General features: G+C 38.8%; 1 protein-coding gene across 1 annotated transcript in view; it reads right to left on the bottom strand.

Annotated features, from left to right (window-relative positions):
* Positions 1–23,178, bottom strand: part of INTS8 (integrator complex subunit 8) — a 59,054-nt gene that overhangs the window by 20,247 nt on the left and 15,629 nt on the right. The window contains exons 8-16 of the mRNA XM_033202658.1: positions 22,935–23,090; positions 19,993–20,093; positions 19,132–19,273; positions 11,391–11,461; positions 10,826–11,001; positions 9,499–9,632; positions 7,260–7,370; positions 3,883–4,084; positions 1,324–1,445 (exon numbers count right to left, since the gene is read on the bottom strand). Of these exons, the coding sequence (XP_033058549.1) occupies positions 1,324–1,445; positions 3,883–4,084; positions 7,260–7,370; positions 9,499–9,632; positions 10,826–11,001; positions 11,391–11,461; positions 19,132–19,273; positions 19,993–20,093; positions 22,935–23,090 (1,215 nt within the window). The remainder of the gene's footprint in view (positions 1–1,323; positions 1,446–3,882; positions 4,085–7,259; positions 7,371–9,498; positions 9,633–10,825; positions 11,002–11,390; positions 11,462–19,131; positions 19,274–19,992; positions 20,094–22,934; positions 23,091–23,178) is intronic.

Here is a 23,178-nt window from a genome sequence, read left to right as displayed (position 1 = left end):
TCATGAGCAAGTGTAAAGATAACAAAAAGGGGGAAAACTGAAAAAAAATCAATAAACTCTCAATAAATCCTCAAAGGGTTAAAATGAAATAAGCTCAGTTTTGAAAAGGACATACATGAAATATGAAGGAAGAAACAAGTAACCAAACACAAATGTTACAAACTGGTACAGTTTTACAGGAGTTCCCAGATAAACACAGATTTAAAGGATTTTGTATTACTAAAGACAAGTTGGGACAAACAAGGAAAAATAACAAAAGGTAATAGGAACAAATAAAAATAATGAGAAAATCTGAAGGACCAAATATACCTAAAAAGGAGAGTGGGACTTACAACGTTAAATCACTACATGTTTCACTTTGTTTCTTGGTGTTTTTTTTGAGATGCAATTTTGCTCTTGTTGCCCAGGCTGGAGTGCAATGGCGCGATCTGGGCTCACTGCAACCTCTGCCTCCAGGGTTCAAGCGATTCTCCTGCCTCAGCCTCCTGAGTAGCTAGGACTACAGGTGTCCGCCACCATGCCCGGCTAATTTTTGTATTTTTAGTAGAGACAGGGTTTCACCATAATGGCCAGGCTGGTCTCAAACTCCTGACCTTGTGATCCACACACCTTGGCCTCCCAAAGTGCTGGGATTACAGGTATAAGCCACTGTGCCTGGCCTCCTTTGTTTTTTTAAACTGTAACATCAGAAAGTGAGAAAAACCTACCACTTATTCAGTGTGTATAATATTAACACATGAAAGATATAATCTTAGAAAAAACCTCCAGTTTCTCATTAGTTTTGATATTTTCTGTACTCAGAAGCATTTTAGGTTGCAAAGGATATAATTAAGACAACAAAATAAACAACTTACTACCAATTTACTGAATAAATTCTTTTATTAGGGAAATAATTACTAATAGCAAACCTGTCAGAGATTCAGAGATAGCAAACTTAGAAGGGTAAAATTCTAAAGAAGAATAAAGTGTTCAAATGGAAACAAGGAGAAGTGCATCCCTGACGGACTCCATCAGTTCTAGAGTGTGATTATAGCAACCAAAGCAAAGAAAGTCAATCTCTCATTATCTTAGGATTACACCAACGTGTCATCTGTTAACTAAATAATCTGTGACTACATGCTCATGAATTATAGGGCATTAGAAAGAAATATTAGAACAAGGTCAAGTGCATGAATTACCAAAAACTATCCTTTAACTACAAATCAACAAGCATTTGTCCAATCATTTGTATCACAGAAATTAGACAAGTTCCCAAACTAGTATAAAGTTAAAGAAACAAGTATAATACTATCCTCACAATCCTTTTATTTAAACATTAATTACCTTAACATATGGATTACTCTGAAGCAAAAATGCAGGAACTTGGAGTGTAAGGTATTCACTTTCCCTCCAGTTTAACATAAAGGCAACACATTCCTCAGCTATAACCTGACGAAGAGGAATATCTAAAAAGCAAAGAGGAAAACAGTTGGAATTACCATCACAACATTAAGAACAAAGCAAATACTTGCTCAGATTTCAACTGAATAAAAAAACAGGCTGGGTATGGTGGCTGACACCTGTAATCCCAACACTTTGGGAGGCCAAGGCAGGAGGATCACTTGAGACCAGGAGTTCAAGTCCAGCCTGGGCAACAGAGTGAGACCTTGTCTCAAAAAACAAACAAAATTTTGTAGAGACAGGGTCTCACTCTGTCACCAGAATGGAGTACAATGGTGTGATCACGGCTCACTGCAGCCTTGAGCTCCCAGGCTCAAGCGATCCTTCCACCTCAACCTCCCCAAGTAGCTGGAACCACAGGTCCCACCACACCTGGCTAATGCCACCATACCTGGCTAATTTTTGCATTTTTGTAGAGATGGGGTCTCATATGTTGCCCAGGCCGGTTTTGAACTCCTGAACTCCAGTGATCTGCCTGCTTCGGCCTCCCAAAGTGCTGGGATTACAGGCATGAGCCACTACACCCAGCCTCCTTATTTTAAATACTATTTATAAGCACAAGCTATAGGACAAGTTGCTGAACATTTAGTAAGTTAGGAGTTTACAAAAATTATATGCAGATCTATCAGTCCTTTACCCTCCCTATCCCCAAAAAAGGGATGTGAACTACAAACTGATAAGCCAAAAAGGCAGTACAAAGAGACTAATAATTTAAAGGAACTTTCACCCATTTCAAAGAGTAAAAGCCCAGGCTTCGAAGTTGGGCTGATGGAGTAAAGTCATAGTTCTGTCTCTTCCTGTGTGACTGTGGGCAAATTCCTCAACCTCTCTGCACCTCGGTTTCTTAGTTACAAAATGGGGATAAGGAAACAGCAGCTACTTCACAGAGCTGCTATGAGGACTAAATGAGTTATGCACCTGAAGCTTAGAACAATGCCTGACACGTAGGTAGCACTCAACAAACATTAGGGTTTAAACATTCTGTCTCATTTCAGAAAAACCATGCATGGAAAACCTACCTCCCACTTTTAAAAAGTAAACATGTATACAGCAGCATGTGTCCTTTAGTGCCAGCATATTATTAGATCAATTCTCATGAAGACATTACAATATTTAAGAGCACTGATGTGTTAAAGCTCAAGGGCATTCTCTCTATAGGGTACTAAAAAGTTGTGATCTATCACTGCATGCCCCTGCTGGAAACTAGACTTTAATTAGAAATTAAGTTAACCCCATAGGACTCAAGATGGTAGCACTTGCTTCTGTTCTGACACATTACTATCACCTTCCTTTATAATGCAATTCCACTGTTTATACTATTAAATGTGTACAGTATGATTTAATTGCTCTAAATACTCCTAAAGCCGAAAAATAAGAAACTGCTTTAACTAAGAAAGATTTATATGTGTCACAGATGATCATTTATATGGTAAGTCCCTTTTCATAGTAAGATATTTACAATTAGAATCTAACACTCAAGATGTGTTCCTAAAGTAGCCACCAGTGAATTTCTAGCCCACTGGCAATCAGTGTGAACGCATTTTATGGCTGTAATGAGGAAATAAAACTTCAATCTGTATACTAAAGGACATTTTGATTCTTTCAAACACCTGAAAATTGCAATATAGTTTCTCTAGTGTGTAGAAGTATCCCCTAAAATTCATGTGTACCTGGAACCTGAGAATGTGACCTTATTTGGAAATAGTCTTTGCAGATGTAATTAGCTATGATCAAGTTAGCTGGGTTAGGGCTGAACCTGGATCCAATGACTGGTGTCCTTATAAGAAGAGAACATGGACATACACAGGGAGAAGGCCATGTGAAGACAGCAGCAGAGACTGAGCAATGCAGCCACAAACCAAAGATTGCTGGGCCACCAGAAGCTAGGAAGCCTCCAGAACTCGGAGATAATATATTTCCATTGTTTTAAGTTACCCAGTTTGTGGTACCTTGTCACAGAAACCCAGAAACGAACAGTTTCCTTCATTTTTCCCAATGTTCTCAAGTGAACACCAAACCCAAATTCTGTTTTAGGAGTGAAATAACTTTTTTCAAAGATGATAAAAACTCAGCTAATCCCACCACTTTGGGGGGGGGCGAGAAGGGTGGGTCACCTGAGGTCAGGAGTTCAAAACCAGCCTGGCCAACATGGTGAAACCCCATCTCTACAAAAATACAAAAATTAGCCGGGCATGATGGCGGGTTCCTGAAATCCCAGCAACTCAGGAGGCTGAGGCAGGAGAGTCACTTTAACCCAAAAGGCAGAGATTGCAGTGGGCCGAGATCGCGCCATTACACTCCAGCCTGAGTGACAGAGCCACATTCTGTCTCAAAAAAAAAAAAAAAGACGATTACAAACTCAAATAAATGTGCTTTTAAATTTTCCCCCACAATTATCTAAGTACTGAGTTTCTGAAATTTGTCTTTGTGAACCAGTCTTACCAGGAAGCCTCATTTCCAGATAGCCTCGTACCCTACTTATAAGGTCGGATGGCGGTCTCTCTCCTGCCTGCCCTGTCCCAGCTTCATGTGTATGAATATCCAAAAGCAACATCTCATTCAGCATGACCTGACGAAGCTTTGGTGAGAACTCTGTTACCAACTCCAAACAAGCAGCAAAGAGCTGTTTAGCATGGGAAAAGTCCTATGAAAAGAAAAAGAATAGCCTGGGTCACCTTTCCTTTGGCGCCAAAAAATGTGTGCCTTTATGATGACAGAGCAAAGAGGAGAAGGATTAGTTCAAATGGTTAACGTTGCTTTTCTCAGGGAGTAAGGCTCGATAGGATTTTCATCTCTGTATTGTTGATTTATTCCAATACATATTTAATACCTTTGTAATTTAAAAAAATCCAGTAAACAATATAAAATACCTGCTATATTATGCAACTTTCATAAAAGTTATAAAATAACCAAAGACTTCTGTATTATACAGGTATAAAATTCTATTACAAGCACCCTCCTCCATCCAACATATTCAGAATTAGATCTTAGACCATTCAAGGGTTACACATTTCAAAATCTTTGCACACCACCCTACTAGCCTATAAAATTGGCTAACAAATAAAATGAAATAAATCAGCTATGATCCAAGTCCTTTCCTACGCATCTCTTATGTTTCTAAAGACTAGATTCTATTGCTCCACATACTTCATTCACTCCCATAATCTGGCTTCTACCCCCATCATTACAAAGAAATAGCTCTCAAAATCCAAAGACCTTTTTTTTTTTTTTTTGAGGCAGAGTCTCGCTCTGTCGCCCAGGCTGGAATGCAGTGGCCGGATCTCAGCTCACTGCAAGCTCCGCCTCCCGGGTTTACGCCATTCTCCTGACTCGGCCTCCCGAGTAGCTGGGACTACAGGCGCCCGCCACCTCGCCGAGCTAGTTTTTTGTATTTTTTAGTAGAGACGGGGTTTCACCGGGTTAGCCAGAATGGTCTCGATCTCCTGACCTCGTGATCCGCCCGTCTCAGCCTCCCAAAGTGCTGGGATTACAGGCTTGAGCCACCGCACCCGGCCAAGCCAAAGATCTTTTAATTGTCCAATCTACTGAACACTCTTCTGTTATCTTACAGGAATTAGGGGCTGCAACTCGGTGCTGTGTATTGCCCTTTTCTTGACATTTTCTTTTCCCCTAGCTATTACACCTTCTACATTTGTCTGATCCTCACGCCCATCACACCACTATTTCTTGGACCTAGTATTGCATTCCCGAGGGTTTCATGCCCTTTATATTCTCTCTGGGTGATCTTTGGTAACTCCCAAATCTGTAACTCCAGTCCAGACCATTCTCCAAGCTTTAGGCTGTTTCCAACTGTAGCTTCAAATTAAAATTGTAAAAATAAACTCGTAACCTGCCCTGCAAAAATGTGTTTCTGCACATTTACTTGCTAGCATTGCCACTGGTTCTCTGACTCTCAAACCAGAAGTCTGAGCATCATGCTCAATTCGTTCTCCTCTTGCCTTCCACATGAAGTCAGTTACCAATTGCTTCCAGATTTTATCTCCTAAATACTTCTCTAATACGTTCTCTTCTCTCTATCCCTTCTAACACTTGTGATACTTACTAGCTGTGTGCCATTGGACAATTTAATACCTTTAAAACTGAGATAATACCTTCCACAAAGTTTTTGTGAATAAATGAAACAATAAACATATATGAAATTGCAGAACAGTCTCTGCGCCCAGTAAACGTTATTTTAGGTGTGGAAGGAGAAAAGCTGCTAACTACATTCCTCCTATTAAAACTTTTCAATGGCTTACAATTGTCTCATGATGCACTGTCCAATATGGCAGCCACTAGATAAGATGTGGCTATTGAGCATGTGAAATGTGACTAGTCCAAATTGAGAGATTCTGTAAGTATAAAACACTTACTGGATTTTGAAGACTTAGCACATACATTTTCAAAAGAATACAAAACATCTCAACTTTTTATATCAATTACACATTGAAATGATAGTGTAGACATATTGAGTTAAATAAATCATTTCAATCAATCACACTTTTTAATGAAATTATAGATTACACACGTGGCCTACATTATGTTTCCACTGGACAATGATGGTCTACAGCAGCAGTTCTCAAACTTTAGCATGCAACAGAATTACTTTGAGGGCTTATTTAAAAAGATGTTGGGCCTCATCCCAGAATTTCTGATTCATTAGGTCTAGGATGGGACCCCCAAATTTTTATTCCAGCAAGTTCCAGCCACGTGCAGTGGTTCATGCCTGTAATGTCAGCACTTTGGGAGGCTGATGTGGAAGGACTGTTTGAGCCCAGGAGTTCAAGGTCAGCCTGGGCAATATAAGGAGACACTGCCTCTGCAAAAAAAAAAAAAAAAAAATTCTTTCAAATAAGCTGGGCATGGTGGCACATGCCTGTGGTCTCAGCTACTTAGGGGGCTGAGGTGGGAGGATTGCTTGAGCCAAGGAAGTCCAGGCTGCAGTGAGCCGTGATCATGCCACTGCACCTGGTCTGGGCAACAAAGCAACATCCTGTCTCAAACAAAAAGTTCCCAAATGTCACAGATGCTGCTGGTGTGGGGACGTAGTTAACTTATTTAAGCCTCAATTTTAGTTCATTTCTGCATTCCAGATGCTGTCTTTAACCTTCCTAAAGAACTCAGTGTATGATCAGTCACGCAACTGCACTGTCTTATATGATTTAACATTACACTTAAGTCTCAACATCCCAGGCTACAAACTCATGTAAAATATACTACAAAAGTAATTTTTAAAAATTTTGTTTTTTAATCTTGGTACACAATCTTTACTAGCTGAATCCTAAAGAATACAAATAATATCTCTGCATATTCTCTAAACTTTTAAAAAGGCACAGAGCAGTATTCATTTGATCAAGACCATTTTAGTATAACTATAACAGTAAAGGAAAGAGAACAAACCAAAATGCCTTTTCAAATATCCTTTTAAGCCTATGATTGTGATTTTAAAGATTAGGAAAAGGTAAGTTCTGGTTCCTGACTTCCTGCTAAAATTAGTAAAGCATTTTTTTTTTTTTTGGAGATAGACTATCACTCTGTCACCCAGGTTGGAGTGCAGTGATGCAATCTCAGCTCACTCCAACCTCCACCTCCCATGAGATTCTCCTGCCTCAGACTCCAGAGTAGCTGAGATTACAGGCACCCGGCTAATTTTTGTATTTTTAGTAGAAATAAGGTTTCAACACGTTGGCCAGGCTGGTCCTGACCTCAGTCGATCTGCCCACCTCAGTCTCCCAAAGTGCTGGGATTATAGGTGTGAGCCACGGCACCTGGCCATAAAGCATATCCTTAACAAGTGTTTGATACACACTTTTACTCACCTTAACAGTACTGCAGTGCAAACCTTTGGCCATAAGAATATAAACCAAATCTCGTGTTAAATTGTCTTTAATTCCCAGGATAACACCACTATAGACAGAAGGTACTTCCCACTAAAAGAAACAAAAAATACATACATACATATATATATATACACACACACACACACACGCAGAGAAAGCCAAATCTAGATAAGAATCTTTCAATAATCCTCAATCGCATTAAAAAAAATAATTCACAGGTCGTCTCTTAAAGAGAAAGGAAAATCACAGCCATAATATAACACTAATGAAAATGAGCACATTCACTACAATCAACAAGTAATAAATAATGGATTGGGATTACTATTAGGAAAAAAAGACAAAGACTAGGAGTTTTATATATATTAATTCAGGTAATCCTCACAACAATACCAAGGTAAGTACTATTATGCTACTACTGTCATTTTGCAAATGAGAAAACTGCAACACAAAGAAGTTAAGTAACTTGTTCAAGATTATACGGCTATTTAAGTATGAGCTGGCATTCAAGCTCAAGCAGGCAGTTAGTCCCAGAATCCCCTATCATAACAATTATGCTATACTTGTTCATCTTAAAAATTTTTGGTTTTGATTTTTGAGATAGTCTTGCTCCATCACCCAGGCTGGAGTGCAGTGGCGTGATCTCTGCTCACTGCAACCTCTGTCTCCCAGGTTTGAGTGATTCTCCTGCCTCATCCTCCCAAGTAGCTGGAAATACAGGTGCACGCCACCATGCCCGGCTAATTTTTGTATTTTTAGTAGAGATGGGATTTTGCTATGTTCGCTAGGCTGGTCTTTAACTCCTGGCCTCAAGTGATCCACCCACCTCAGCTCCCCAAAGTGCTGGGATTACAGGCATGAGCCACTGCACCTGGCCTTCATCTTAAAAATTCACACTAACAAATAGCATCAATACCAAAAAAAAACTCAACTAATTTTTAGAGCAATTTTTTTCTTTTCACGCTACTTGTATGTTTAAACCCAATTTTAAAAAATACAGGTCAGGCTCAGTGGCTCATACCTATAATCCCAGCACTTTGGGAGGCTGAGGCAGGCAGATCACCTGAGGTCAGGCGGTCAGGAGTTTGAGACCAGCCTGACCAACATGGAGAACAACATGGAGAAACCTGTCTCTACTAAAAATACAAAATTAGTCAGGTGTGGTGGGGCAAGCCTGTAATCCCAGCTACTCGGGAGGCTGAGGCAGGAGAACTGCTTGAACCCAGGAGGCAGAGGTTGCAGTGTGCCAAGATCGCACCACTGCACTCCAACCTGGGCAACAATAATGAAACTCTGTCGCCCAAAAAAAAAAAACCCATACATTTCTGGCTGCCTTTTTACTACATCTTCAGCAGAGGAAGAGTAAGTACATAGTTAATCAGGAGCATTACGATATTGCTTTAATTTCTACTGTATCTATAGATTACTTCCCTTGTATCTCTAAGCTACATTCCACTGACATGGCATTTTAAAAGCTATTTTCATTTGCACTTTCTATGCAGGAAAAATTTCTAATAAATAAACTCAGAAACAGGTAAATGTATTAGCTGGGAATTTTTAAAGGAACATTTAAAGCCAAAAATGCTCCATAATGAAGTATTATGCTACAGAATGCATAAATAATATACCAGTTACATATATTTACAACTATATTTAAAATGCAGCCGGTGTGGTGGCTCACACCTGTAATCCCAACACTTGGGGAGGCAGAGATGGGTAGATCACTTGTGGTCAGGAATTCAAGACCATCCTAGCCAATATGGTGAAACCCCATATCTCTACTAAAAATACAAAAATTAGCCAGGCACGGTGACAGATGCCTGTAATCCCAGCTACCTGGGAGGCTGAGGCAGGAGAATCACTTGAATCTGGGAGACAGAGGTTGCAGTGAACCAAGATCATATCACTGCACTCCAGCCTGAGCAACAGAGTGAGATTCCGTCTCAAAAAATAAATGAATGAAATAAAATGCATATATTTTGTCAACAAATGGAAAAACTGATTTTTAGATGTTATTCATTCAATGGTATCCTTTTGTTTCTGACATTTCCTATTTTTTCTGTCAATGGATGTTAAAAATGCAATTGTGGTCATGTGAAGGTCTCACAACTGTTAAGTAAAAGAGGTCCTTATTATCAAAAAGGTTAGGGAACAGCTTTTCTATTAAATTACCTCAGAAAACAACAGCAATTTTCTTATTTGTTCTTGACATAGGGTTTACCTTATTAGACACTGTCCAGAATTGGCGCTCTGAAGTCATACCATGTAATTCAATCAAAATTTGTCTAATCCTCCAAGGATCCACTGACAATATCAGTTGATGCTCTAACTGACCAATGTTGACACTTGCTGAAGCTAAAAAAAGATTTATATTTCAATGATTTAATTCAATGATATACATATGAGAATGAAAATTTACTTAAAATTATGTATTTTATATTACATCTATAAATTAAAAGCTGCTATCATCTTGAGAACTGATTCAACATTGTGTAAATTACATATTAACTTTATCTTCACATAGAAAACCTAACACAATTTTACTATATCTACATTTAATAAATGAATGCATTTTTAAAATAAAGATAATGAAAATATAAACAAGATAAAATCAATATTTAATTCATGCAAAGAACTATGTGGAATATATGAAAATAATTAACTTATACACAGAGTTACACACTACTTATACACTACTTTTGAACATCATGTGTTAACAAAAGCATATATAAAATGTTAATTTTGAGTAATAAACATTAAGCATGTGGTTTTTGAGAGAAAGGGGCATGCTCTTCCCAGAGAACCAAAAATGATTACCAAAATACCTAATTACAGCTCAGCTATCAGGCACAGTCTTCAATAATGCATTTCCAGCATTTCTGTATGTGTTAACCTTACCCTTTTCCTTTACAACTGGACATTCAACCAGTTTAAATCTAGTGAAGGTCAAAGAAACTAAAATTTTGCTTTTGTTAAACCAACTGAATTCTCTCTCATCTATATTAAATGTTGAAGTGTATGTTTCTTATTTAAAACTAGCATTGTATTTTCTACAATATTTTGCCCTTATATTTGTAAGGGCAAAAATGGGGGAAAAAAATAAAATAAATAAGGCAAAAATGGCAATACTGACAAAAATGTTCAGCCAGCAAATACTAGCAGTGATACAGACTGACATGCACGAAAGTCTGTCGTCTTTTTGGTCCCAGCATCTCTCACCACTCCTCTCCCCTCCCCCCACTTTTTTTTTTTTTTTTTTTTTTTACCTCCATGAACATATTGGCAGCAGTGTTACCTTGCTCTATTTCCCCAGCTAAAATCTTTTATGTATCTAGGCCTGAATCTGCACTAATCATTGGCTTGGCAGAGCTCCAGAGCATAGCTGCTTATACAGAAATCTGATATGGAAGACAGGTGAATTTCTATTAATTACCAACACAAGTGTTAATTAAAACAAATAAGAGAGAATCCTCAAATATATTTCAATGTTAATTTGAATAGAGGGGCAAAACATGCCAATATTTTGGCTGGCAGACTAGAGAGCTAACCTGGGATATCATAAAATGAAGTTACAGGTTTAATGCACAGATTTACTCTAGGGGATCTCTTCCTCATCTGATCAACAAGTAGCTTTCGTTCTTCATCTTTCAACAATGTAATGAAAAGCTCATGTGAAGAAATCATGAAAACATACTGCAGATCTTCCAACCCCAGACACACATTCCTAGATCAGTAAGAAATATTGTGAAACAAAAAAGTGTATAATTTAGTTTGAGAAAAACAATCATATCAACCAATTTTAATAAGCTATTTAAAAAGTCACCATTAAAGAAGCTGTATAATGATATTTTAAAATAGATTTTAAAATTTCCTTTTGGTCCTTATTTAAAATTGTGAGGTCAATGCCACAATATTTAAAAAAAGGTAACTATATAATCCTAACGTCTCACGTGGCTATACAAATTTGAACTTAATGGGTTCTCAAACACCAGTTACTGCTTGGTTAAAAGATACCCAAGACAAAAACAAAAGATAATAGAGATATTTTTTTCAGAGGACTAAGTTCAAAGTTAAAAAAAGAAAGAAAGAAAGAAAGAAAAGAAAGATACTTACTTTAGAAAAGCAGCCATGTTTCCTTTCAAAGACTCTGCAGCTTTTTCTAAATTTATTGATCTTGAACATACCTAGGAATTTGAGTAATTTTCATTTGAATATGGGTACTTTTAAAAATGTAAATTATAATTTGAAAAGGTAGGATTTAAAAACAACTGAATTTTCCCTTTTCAACCATGTACCAATCACAGATTTGGTTAAGTAACTTAACAGAAGAGATGAGACCAAGGAATAAGAACCCATCACAAAGAGGGAATGGAATGTGACCATTTTAATAAGTACAGGTGTATACATGTACCAAAGAATAACCTAGTTACCATGCTATACAGTTCTCACAGAATTTATCAAGTATGTTGCCAAATTATATTAAGTGATAAACCACAGAAATCAGTAGCTCCTGTCAGAAAAGAGTTAAAAAAAAAAAAAATGTTAAAACCAAAAAGAAAATAATTGAAAAGAATAACTGATTTATCACAAATATAGAACTAATGGTTCTATATTCATGAGCTATTCATGAATAGTTTAAAAAGGTAAGCAAGATTTAAAAAGTAAACAATGCAAACAAAGAATAGAAACTAGTTATGGTTATATCACTTATCTACAAATAATATTTTCATATTATTTTGAATTTATTCATTAGATTAGGATTCCTCCCCATATATTATTTATAAGAAGCCAAAATAAAATATAACTAGCGTAAAAGTCCATAATCTCAAGAAATTGCTAAATATTTTCTACGTTGACACACACAAAAAATAGAACATTCATAGTAGTATTAATCACAGTAGCCAAAAAGTAGAAATCACTTGCAGTCTACCAACTGATGAACACACAAATACAGTATATATCCATTCAATGAAGTACTATTCAGCCATAAAAAATGAAGTACTGATACACTGTACAATATTGAAAACATGCTAAGTGAAGGAAGCCAGTTACAAAAGATCATCTATTTCATAGTTCCATTTACATAAAATATCCAGAACAGATAAATCTATAGAGATAGAAAGCAGATTAGTAGTTGCCTCAGGTGGTGCGAGATTGAGAGAAAATGAAGAGTGACAGGTAATGAATAAGAGATTATTTTTCTGGGGTGAAAACAGGAAGTAAAGTGATAGTTGCCCAACTCTATACTAAAACCCACTGACTTACACACTTTAAGTGTGTGAATTATATGGTATGTGAATTATATCTTGATGAAACTGTTATTAAAAAAAAACAGGCTGGGTGCGCCTGCCTCTAATCCCAGCACTTTAGGAGGCTGAGACAGGTGGATCACCTGAGGTCAAGAGTTTGAGACCAGCCTGGCCAACATGGTGAAACCTTGTCTCTACTAAAAATACAAAAAAAATTACGTGGGTGTGGTGGTGCACACCTGTAGTCCCAGCTACTCGGGGAGGCTGAGGCAGGAGTATCACTTCAACCCAGGAGGCAGAGGTTGCAGTGAGCCGAGATCAGGCCACTGTACTCCAGCCTGGGCAACAGAGAGAGACACCCTCTCAAAAAAAAAAAAAAAAGCAGTGTTTTAAAAGTACTGTGTTCAAATACCATTCTTTGATTAACAAATTAACCTATCAGTAAATAATATCTAAGCATCTTGGAATATGTATTATACACTTACATTCTAGTAATTTTGCTCCTTTGCTGCCATATATAAATATATTATGGTAAGTAATAAATATCTGAGTCTCCTTTTACAACAGATTATTTATTCACATAATGAGATGCATTTTACATGTGTCATGGAACAATGTAGAGAACATGGGTTGTTAACTTCTGATTAGCAAACCTAACAATATAAAGAAAATTAAGCAGGGCATGGTGGCTCATGCCTGTAATCACAGCGCTTTGGGAAGCCGAGGTGGGTGGATCACCTGAGCTAACAGATCATGTTATGTGAATTTCACACACCTCAATTTTAAAAAAGAAAAATTCAAACTAGTGGGCATCTCGGTAGATGCTTTAATATTAAAATAATAAATTTTAATACTAATAAACAAGATGAAATGGACAAATCCTTAGAAAGTAACTTTTAAAACTAACTCTAGAAAAATGAGAATACAGCTCTATGATCACTGATCAAAAATCTTCCCACAGAAAAATTACCCAGGCCCAGACTTTACTGGTAAATTCTACCCAACACTGAAAGAGCAATGACTTCATTTTTACACAGACTCTTCCAGACAACAAAAAAGACAGATGCCTCAACTTATTTATAAGGCAAGCATGACCTTGACACCAAAATCAAAGGCAGGATAAGAAAAAAAGAAATTTGTGCGTCGGCTGGGTGTGGTGGCTCACACCTGTAATCCTAGCACTTTGGGAGGCAGAGGTGGGAGGATCACTTGAGATCAGGAGTTTGAAACCAGCCTGGCCAACATGGTAAAACCACGTCTCTATTAAAAACACAAAAAAATTAGCTGGGCATGGTGGTGGGTGCCTGTAATCTCAGCTACTCTGGAGGCTGAGGCAGGATAATCACTTGAATCCAGCGAAGGAAGTTGCAGTGAGCCGAAATCACACCACTGCACTCCAGTCTGGGCGACAGAGTGAGACTCCATCTCAAAAAATAAAAAATAAAAAAATAGGCCGGGCGCGGTGGCTCAAGCCTGTAATCCCAGCACTTTGGGAGGCCGAGACGGGTGGATCACAAGGTCAGGAGATCGAGACCATCCTGGCGAACACAGTGAAACCCCGTCTCTACTAAAAATACAAAAAAACTAGCCGGGCGAGGTGGCGGGTGCCTGTAGTCCCAGCTACTTGGGAGGCTGAGGCAGGAGAATGGCGGGAACCCAGGAGGCGCAGCTTGCAGTGAGCTGAGATCCGGCCACTGTACTCCAGCCTGGGCGACAGAGCAAGACTCCGCCTCAAAAAAAAAAAATAAATAAAAATATGTGCATCAATCTCACACATGAATGTAGAAAAAAAAAAAAACTTCACATATTGGCAAACCAAGTTCAGCAATTTCTATTAAAAAAAGATCATGACCTAGTTGGGTCTATTCTCGACATGCAAAGGTGGTTTAACACTTGAAAATCAATTATACTTTATCACATGAACAGGTAAGGAGAGAAATTATGTGATCACTTCAACAGACATAGAAAAAGCATTTAATACAATCTACAAATAATTCATTATTTTAAAAACAGGACCTTCAGTGAACTAAGGAGAGAAGGGAACTTCCTTAATCAGATAAGGAATAGCTACAAGAAAAACCTACAACAAACATCATTCTAAATGGTGAAATAGTGCAAGCTTTCCTTCTGAGACTGGGAGTGAGATAAGGCAGTTCACTATTCCCACTTCTACTGAACACTGTACTGGAGGTAATAGCCAGCACATTAAGAATAAGTAAAAAGAGGCCGGGCGCGGTGGCTCACACCCGTAACCCCAGTACTCTGGGAGGCCGAGGCGGGTGGATCACCTGGGGTCGGGAGTTTGAGACCTGCCTGACCAACATGGAGAAACCCATCTCTACCAAAAATACAAAATTAGCTGGGCGTGGTGGCACATGCCTGTAGTCCCAGCTACTGGGGAGGCTGAGGCAGGAGAATCACTTGAACCTGGGAGGCAGAGGTTGCGCTGAGCAGAGATCGCATCATTGCACTCCAATCTGGGCAACAAGAAAGAAACTCCATCTCAAAACACAAAAAGTAAAAATAAATCAAAATTAAAAGGTTAGAAAAGGAATAAACAAAATGCATTCTTTACAGATGACTGCATACATAGAAAAATGAAAAACATATGGATAAAATAGAATTTTTAGAAGCTAAGCAAAGTTGTTGGATATAAAATTATTAGAAAGTTAAATTATACCTCTGTATCAATGCATAAACTATTTTCAAGTCTACATTTTAAGAACTATATAAAAATTTCAGACTTAGGCCGGGCGCGGTGGCTCAAGCCTGTAATCCCAGCACTTTGGGAGGCCGAGACGGGCGGATCACGAGGTCAGGAGATCAAGACCATCCTGGCTAACACGGTGAAACCCCGCCTCTACTAAAAATACAAAAACTAGCCGGGCGAGGTGGCGGCGCCTGTAGTCCCAGCTACTCGGGAGGCTGAGGCAGGAGAATGGCGTAAACCTGGGAGATGGAGCTTGCAGTGAGCTGAGATCCGGCCACTGCACTCCAGTCCAGGCGACAGAGCGAGACTCTGCCTCAAAAAAAAAAAAAAAAAAAAAAAAAAAAAATTTCAGACTTCTATGGAAAAATTAGAAAGTTCTAAAGGATACTAAAGACTACCTAAAGAAATCAAGAGCCCTCATACCCATTCACGGGTTAGGACACCCAATAATGTAAAGATGTAAATTATTGGGGGTCTCCCTAAGCACATTTTGGCTTGGGAGGCTGCCCATAAAATTTTTTCTAATATAAAAAAGAAGCTAAAAAAAAAAAGACATAATTTCTTTCTAAACTGGTTTCTAAATTTAATGTAATTCCAAACAAAAATACAACAGATTTGTGGAACTTGACAATCTGAGTCTAATGTTTACACATAAAAATGCAAAGGACTGCTGGGTGTGGTAGCTCACGCCTGTAATCCCAGCACTTTGGGAGGCCGACACGGGTGGGTCACGAGGTCAGGAGTTTGAGACCAGCCTGGCCAATATGGTGAAACCTCGTCTCTACTAAAAACACAAAAATAAGCCGGGCATGGTGGCGCATGCCTGTAATCCCAGCTACTTGGGAGGCTGACGCAGAAGAATCGCTTGAACCCAGCGGACAGAGGTTGCAGGGAGCTAAGATCACGCCACTGCACTCCAGCCTGGGCAACAGCATGAGGGACAAGAATAACCAATACAACTTTGAAAAAAAAGGTAGAACTTGCTCTCAATGGTATCAGGATGTGGACATAATGAGGTATGGATAAACAAATAGAGAAGTGGTATAAAATGGCTCAGAAACAGGCCCATACATATATAAACACCCGGCATACAATAAAGGTGGCCCTAGAGATTGATGGAAAAAGATTAACCTTTCAGTAAATGGTGCTGGAACACTTCCTACTTCACACAAAAATCAACTGTAGGTTGATTAAAGATGTAAATGTGAAAGGAAGGCTATGCTATAAAGCTTTTAGAAGATATAATAGAAGAATATCTTCATGACATGATAGGAAAAAGCTTTCTTAAGCAACACACAGAAATCACTATAATGGATAAAAATTGGTAAATTTGATATTAAATTTAGGAGCTTTGGAACAATATAAAGAAAATTAAGCTGGGCATGGTGGCTCATGCCTGTAATCACAGCACTTTGGGAAGTCGAGGTGGGTGGATCACCTGAGCTCAGCAGTTCAAGACCAGCCTGGCCAACATGATCAAATCCCATATTTACTAAGAATAAAAAAATTAGCCAGGAGTGGTGGCACGTGCCTGTAGTCCCAGTTACTCAGGAGGCTGAGGTGGGAGGATGGCTTGAACCCAGGAGGTGGAGGTTATAGTGAGCTGAGATCACATCTCTACACTCCAACCTGGGTGAGAGAGTGAGACCTATCTCAAAAAAAAAAAACAAAAAAGAAAAGTCAAACTCAGTGAAGATATCTGCAATATTTAAAATTGGTTAAAAAAAAAAGAGAGAATATATACAGATCTCCCACAAAAATAAAGCTCCTTCCAAAAAACAGATGAACAATGTAATAGAAAAATGAGGCATCACACGGCCGGGCACGGCTCATGCCTGTAATCCCAGGACTTTGGGAGGCCAAGGTGGGCGGATCACTTGAGGTCAAGAGTTCAAGACCAGCCTGGCCAAAATGGCGAAACCTCGTCTCTACTAAAAATACAAAAATTAGCTGGGCGTGGTGGTGGGCGCCTGTAATCCCAGCTACCCCAGAGGCTGAGGCCGGAGAATCACTTGAAACTGGGAGGTGGAGGTTGCAGTGAGCTGAGATTGTACCACTGCCTGGGCGAACTCCAGCCAGGCACAGTGGCTCACACCTGTAATCCTATCACATCGGGAGGCCAAGGCAAGCGGATAACCTGAGGTCAGGAGTTTGAGACCAGCCAGGCCAACATGGCAAAACCCTGTCTCTACTAAAAATATAAAAATTAGCCAGGCATGTTAGTGCACACCTGTAGTACCAGCTACTCAGGAGGCTGAGACAGGAGAATCGCTTGAACCAGGGAGGCGGAGGTTGCAGTGAGCCGAGATTGTGCCACTGCACTCCAGCCTGGCCAGACAACAGAGGGGGTGCCATCTCAAAAAAATAAAAAAAGCAGAACTCCATCTCAAAAAAAAAAAGAGGCATAACACTTGGAAAAGGTACCTCAAAAAACAAAATCCATGAGTAAAAATTAAATGAAGAGTTGTAGAAATGAAAACCTCAATGAGATACTGTTATACAACCACCTCACAGGCAATCTGACAACATCAAATGTTAACAAGGATATTGACCAAAGAGAACACTCAGCCATCCTGGTGGTATAAGCCACTCGGTTTTTAAAAATTAATGTTGCAGATATATTTTTCCCTAGGTATATAACATAAACTGGTACATATGCACACCTAGATATATGTACAAGTATGTTCCAAACAACAAAAACTACAAACACCACAAATGTCCCTCACCATATGTGTATATAGCCAAAAACTGTAAAAAAGACAAATGTCCCCTATCATAAGACTGAAGAAATTGTGGCGTGGTCCATATAATATTCTAACTTTTTTTTTTTTTTTGGAGATAGAGTCTCTCACTGTTGCCCAGGCTGGAGTACAGTGGTGTGATCTCCGCTCACTGAAACCTCTGCCTCCCGGGTTCAAGTGAGTCTCCTGCCTCAGCCTCCCAAGGAGCTGGGATTACAGGCGCCTGCCAGCACACTTGGCTAATTTTTTGTATTTTTAGTAGAGACGGGGTTTCACTATGTTAACCAGGCTCGTCTTGAACCCCTGACCTCATGATCCACTCGCCTCAGCCTCCCAAAGTGCTGAGATTACAGGTGTGAGTCACCATGCCCAGCCTCTTAAAGCAAGGAAAAAATTGTTATTTATATACAACTTGAATAAATCTCACAAATCTCTTCAGTGAAAGAAGATGAAGAATACATATGGTATGATTCCATTTATATGAAGTTCAAAATAGGCAAATTAAAGAATGTTCTTTAAGGATGCATACAGAGGTGATACAACTGTAAAAGCAAGGAAGAAAATTATGATCACAAAAGCCAGGGGAGTGGCTACCTCGAGGGAAGGTAGAGGAGGTTGTAAAGACCACAGCAAAGGCTTCTAAAGTGCTGGCAACGTATTTTTGGAAGTGGTATTATCTGCGCTTTATGTACTTCTCTCAATGTCTGTAACATTAAGACTGTTAAGAAAGAAGTAGAGTGATCCAGTAGAAACACAGATTCCACAGCACACATGAGAGACTAGAGGTTTGATTTGGGAGTTCTTAGTAAACAGGTGATGAAACAGATGAGTGAAGTTTTGGAAGTAAATCAAAAATGATGAGTGAGCCAAGGACAAAAGTTCCATGAAAAGAAATACTAAAGGAAGAGCAATAGAGAAGTCAGTGAAGGACTAAGGAGAATCCAATAAAGATGCTGAAGAAACATGGGGGAGAACTAGAAAAAGAACTACAGCAGAAGACCAGGCAGAAGGGCAGAGTCTGTCAAAAGTGCCAACTGTCAGGTACAGAAAGGCAAGGCAGACAGGAAAAAAGGAACTGGATTTGGCAATTAAGAGGTCACTGGTAAGCTTAAAGCAAATTATAAATCAAAAGGGGAAAGAAAAACATGTCATACCTCAAGAAGAAAGTCTATTTTCTCTTTATTTGGTCTAAGAAATAGTTGGTTAAATTGAACACTAATTGTTCTGCCTTCCAGTATATCACGAACTGTATTACAGGCACAAACTTTAAAACAGATTTCATCTAGAGCTTCATTTCTGTAGAATACAAAAGTAGATCAACTAATGTTATTTTTACTACAAAAGAAAGGTGTATATTACAAAATTATATTCACAAGAATGAGCCATTTGTTCTTGAGAGGTAAAATTTTAGAATATTCAAGCGTACTAATAAATATATACCAAATCATGGGGAGAAAAAAAGCAGAATAGGTTTTGAATTTATCAAGGGACAACTTAGTTACACATTAGACAACAGAATGAAATTTTGCTATGTACTATTTTTCCCCCAAGTACTTTTTTTTTTTTTTTTTTTTTGAGACAGAGTCTTGCTTTGTCACCCAGGCTGGAGTACAGTGGCACAATCTCGGCTCACTGCAACCTCCACCTCCTGGGTTCAAGTGATTCTCGTGCCTCAGCCTCCTGAGTGGCTGGGACTACAGGTGTGCACCACCACGCCCGGCTAATTTTTGTATTTTTTGGTAGAGACGTGGTTTCATCATGTTGGCCAGACTAGTCTCAAACTCCTGACCTCAAGTGATCCACCCACCTTGGCCTCTCAAAGTGCTGGGATTACAGGCATGAGCCACCGTGCCCGGCCCCACAAGCACTATTTAAAACAGACTATATTAATTTTCCTTATATTAACAACATGAAAATAATGTCACAGAGCCATAGGTAATTTGAAGATGTGGTTTTGATAACCAGAATGCACTTGCTGTTCTATTCAAAAATCAAAAAGTAATTTTTCAACTTACCCCTGTTGAGCTTTCTGAAAGAGTTCTCTTAGGACTGATTGTCGGAACTGGACAGGTAAACTCAAGGTTAAGTTGTCTTCAATGAAAATCTGTATTACCTCCTAGAACACATACATAAAGTTGCACCCATTTCAAAAATCATGGTAAAGTGTTTTACTTTAAACAAGTCTTTGTATAACGGAAAATACAAGTTGAAAAAAATCACAAAAATATCTTACTATGAAAACCTTTTCTTCCTAAAATTTTAAAATTTGATTAAGAGCAAAAACAGCCCTGCTACCCCTTTTTTAAAACTGAAGATCACAAACCAAAAATAAGAGGTAAAAAGGAATTATTCAATAAGAGGCAATCCAGCTATGTTATTAGAAAAAAATTTTACGCCAGGCGTGGTGGCTCATGCCTGTAATCCCAGTACTTTGGGAGGCCAAGGCAGGTGGATCATGAGGTCAGGAATTTAAGACCAGCCTGGCCAACATGGTGAAACTCCGTCTCTACTAAAAATAGAAAAATTAGCCAGATGTCGTGGTGCGTGCATGTAATCCCAGCTACTGGAGAGGCTAAGGAAGGAGAATCGCTTGAACTCAGGAGGTGGAGGGTGCTTTGAGCCAAGATGGCACCATTGCACTCCAGCCTGGTCGACAGAGCGATACTCCATCTCAAAAAAAAAAAAAAAAAAAGTTAATACTCTAAACATAAGTTCATAAAACAAACTAAAAAACACTAATGATATGGCCAGACATGGCGGTTCATACCTGTAATCCCAGCACTTTGGGAGGCCAAGGCAGGTGAATCACGAGGTCAGGAATTCAAGACCAGCCTGACCAAGATGGTGAAACCCTGTCTCTACTAAAAACTACAAAAATTAGCCAGGCACGGTGGCAGGCACTTGTAATCCCAGCTACTTGGGAGGCTGAGGCAGGAGAATCGCTTGAACCTGGGCAACAGAGATTTCAGTGAACCAAGATCATGCCACTGCACTCCAGCCTGGGTGACAGAGTGGGACTCTGTTTCAAACAAACAAACAAATTAAAAACTTTAGCTGAAAAAACATGCTAAGAAGTGATTCTAATAAATTTAAATGATTTAAAATATATTATCTGTGAACTACAAAAAATACCCACATTATAACATACAGACTTTTTCTTAGCTACTTCTCAAGGATGGAAGAGCAGAAAAGAAAGAAAGGGTGTTGGTGAGAGGAGGGGAAAGGAGATTTCTGAAAATGAAACTAATCAGCCACTACCAGAAAAGTACTGACATAAGTGGTTTCGAAACTATGGAGCAACCACTAGCTTCACCTCCGTAACAAAACACGAGCAAGGCAGGGCTCCACAGGAGCAACACAGCAGCTTCGCAAGTGTGAGAAAACACACCTGTTATAGCTGCTCAACTACTTCATCAGCACTAAACAAAACCCACAGAGTTCATAAAAACACAATCCCATTTGAAGAAATACAGTTTCTACCATACTCCTGAATGTATAAGTGATGAATCTCAAAGATGCAACAAAATTGCTATTTTCCCCTTCTTAGCTACCCATTACACTATTTTCTGATTTTCATATTTTGGAACTTTATTAAAGTCACAGTAACATGTGCTTTTCTCTGGATGATATTCCTAAGGTCTTGTTGGCACAAGTCTTACCACTCCAGTGAGGTTTTTTGTTTTTGAGGCAGGGTCTTGCTATGTCACCCAAGCTGCAGTGTATCAGTGCTATCATAGATCACTGCAACCTTGAACTCCTGGGCTCAAACGATCCTCCCACCTTGGCCTCCCAAGTGCTGGGATTACAGGTGTGAGCCACCACGCCCAGCCAACTTGTTAAATAAATTGTATTTTATGATAATTGATCTCACCCTTCATAAACCTTTACTAGGGAGATGTAACTGAAAGAGCTCTAGCCTTTATTAAGTTCACTTATATCGGTAATTAAACTTTAAGAAAGTTTAATTTTCTTTCCTGGGACAAAGCAATACTTTTAAAAAGGGCCAAAGACAGAGGAAAGAAGTGCCATCTTGTTTCCTCTCTTCAGCTATTTTCTGTGAAAAACAAAAAAACCCTAGGTAAGAGAACTATAAAGCTGGAATAATACCCAATTAAAGACACAAAACTAAAAGTAAGTTATGGCTTTATCATTTCATGATTCCTATTTTGAGTTAAACATGAATGAATGCACTGTTTATTCTCTAGAATGGAGGCTTTCCAATAAAGACTTTAAAAGCACAATTCTAATTCCCAGTTATTTTCATAAAAAAACTGAAGATAAACACCCAGAGGTATGTGGGGGGTGGGGGGAGGGGGTGTCAATAAAAGTCTGAAGAGACTCATTAAGGCCTTTTCATGAACCAAACCAAGATGATGAGGAGGCTCAAGAGCAGATGGGCTGTTTTTTGTTAACAGACCATCCAAACCCACCAGAACAACTGCTGTGTTCACTGTGCTCCCTTTCTCCTTCAGTCTTACTATTTGGAAGGGCTAATAAAGCTGGGCTACAAGCCACATGCCCAAAAGACACAAGACTTAATGTTTTGTAAAACCAAAAGCTATTAATATCTTAGCAGCCAACAATCCCAGCTGCGAAACAAACGCACACACAAATAAAAGCTGTCTACCTGCAATTTTTAAATGTTAAAAGTTCTGCTTACAAGCATTTCTTACAAAATTTATTTAAAACAGGTCAACTCTATACCTTTAAGATAACAGCAATGATGAAGTAACATCTGTAGAATGCTTTGCCTTAGAATTTATAAACTATAACTTCTCACTAGATTTTCATAAGAATCTTAGGAAATGGGATAATTATTACCATTATGTTACAGGTCAGTCTGACAGTGTAAATGACGTGCCCCAAAAGGCATAACTGGTAAATGGGTGGGGCGAGGATTTGAACTTAGTTTTGTCTGGCTTCCAAAACTTCACTGCATCCCCCTCATACATCTTACCTGATAGTTGCCAGATCTCAAACAAATATGGACTTGACTATATGGAGTCAACTGTTGAGATGTACTGTCAGAAGAAGGTACAAGAACATCACATGCTTGACAATAGCCAGCTAACCGCTTCTCATCTATGGTACAATGAAGAGATAATGAACCTATCTGTAAAGTAAGAGGTATATACCATTATCCATTCATGTAATATAAACAATAGTCTAGCACCCCCTTAGCATATTTTAACAGTACAAGG

The sequence above is a fragment of the Trachypithecus francoisi genome, unplaced genomic scaffold (genome assembly GCF_009764315.1).
Source record: "Trachypithecus francoisi isolate TF-2019V2 unplaced genomic scaffold, Tfra_2.0 Lachesis_group7, whole genome shotgun sequence".
Taxonomy (NCBI): domain Eukaryota; kingdom Metazoa; phylum Chordata; class Mammalia; order Primates; family Cercopithecidae; genus Trachypithecus; species Trachypithecus francoisi.
This window is presented reverse-complemented; position numbering and strand designations above follow the sequence as displayed.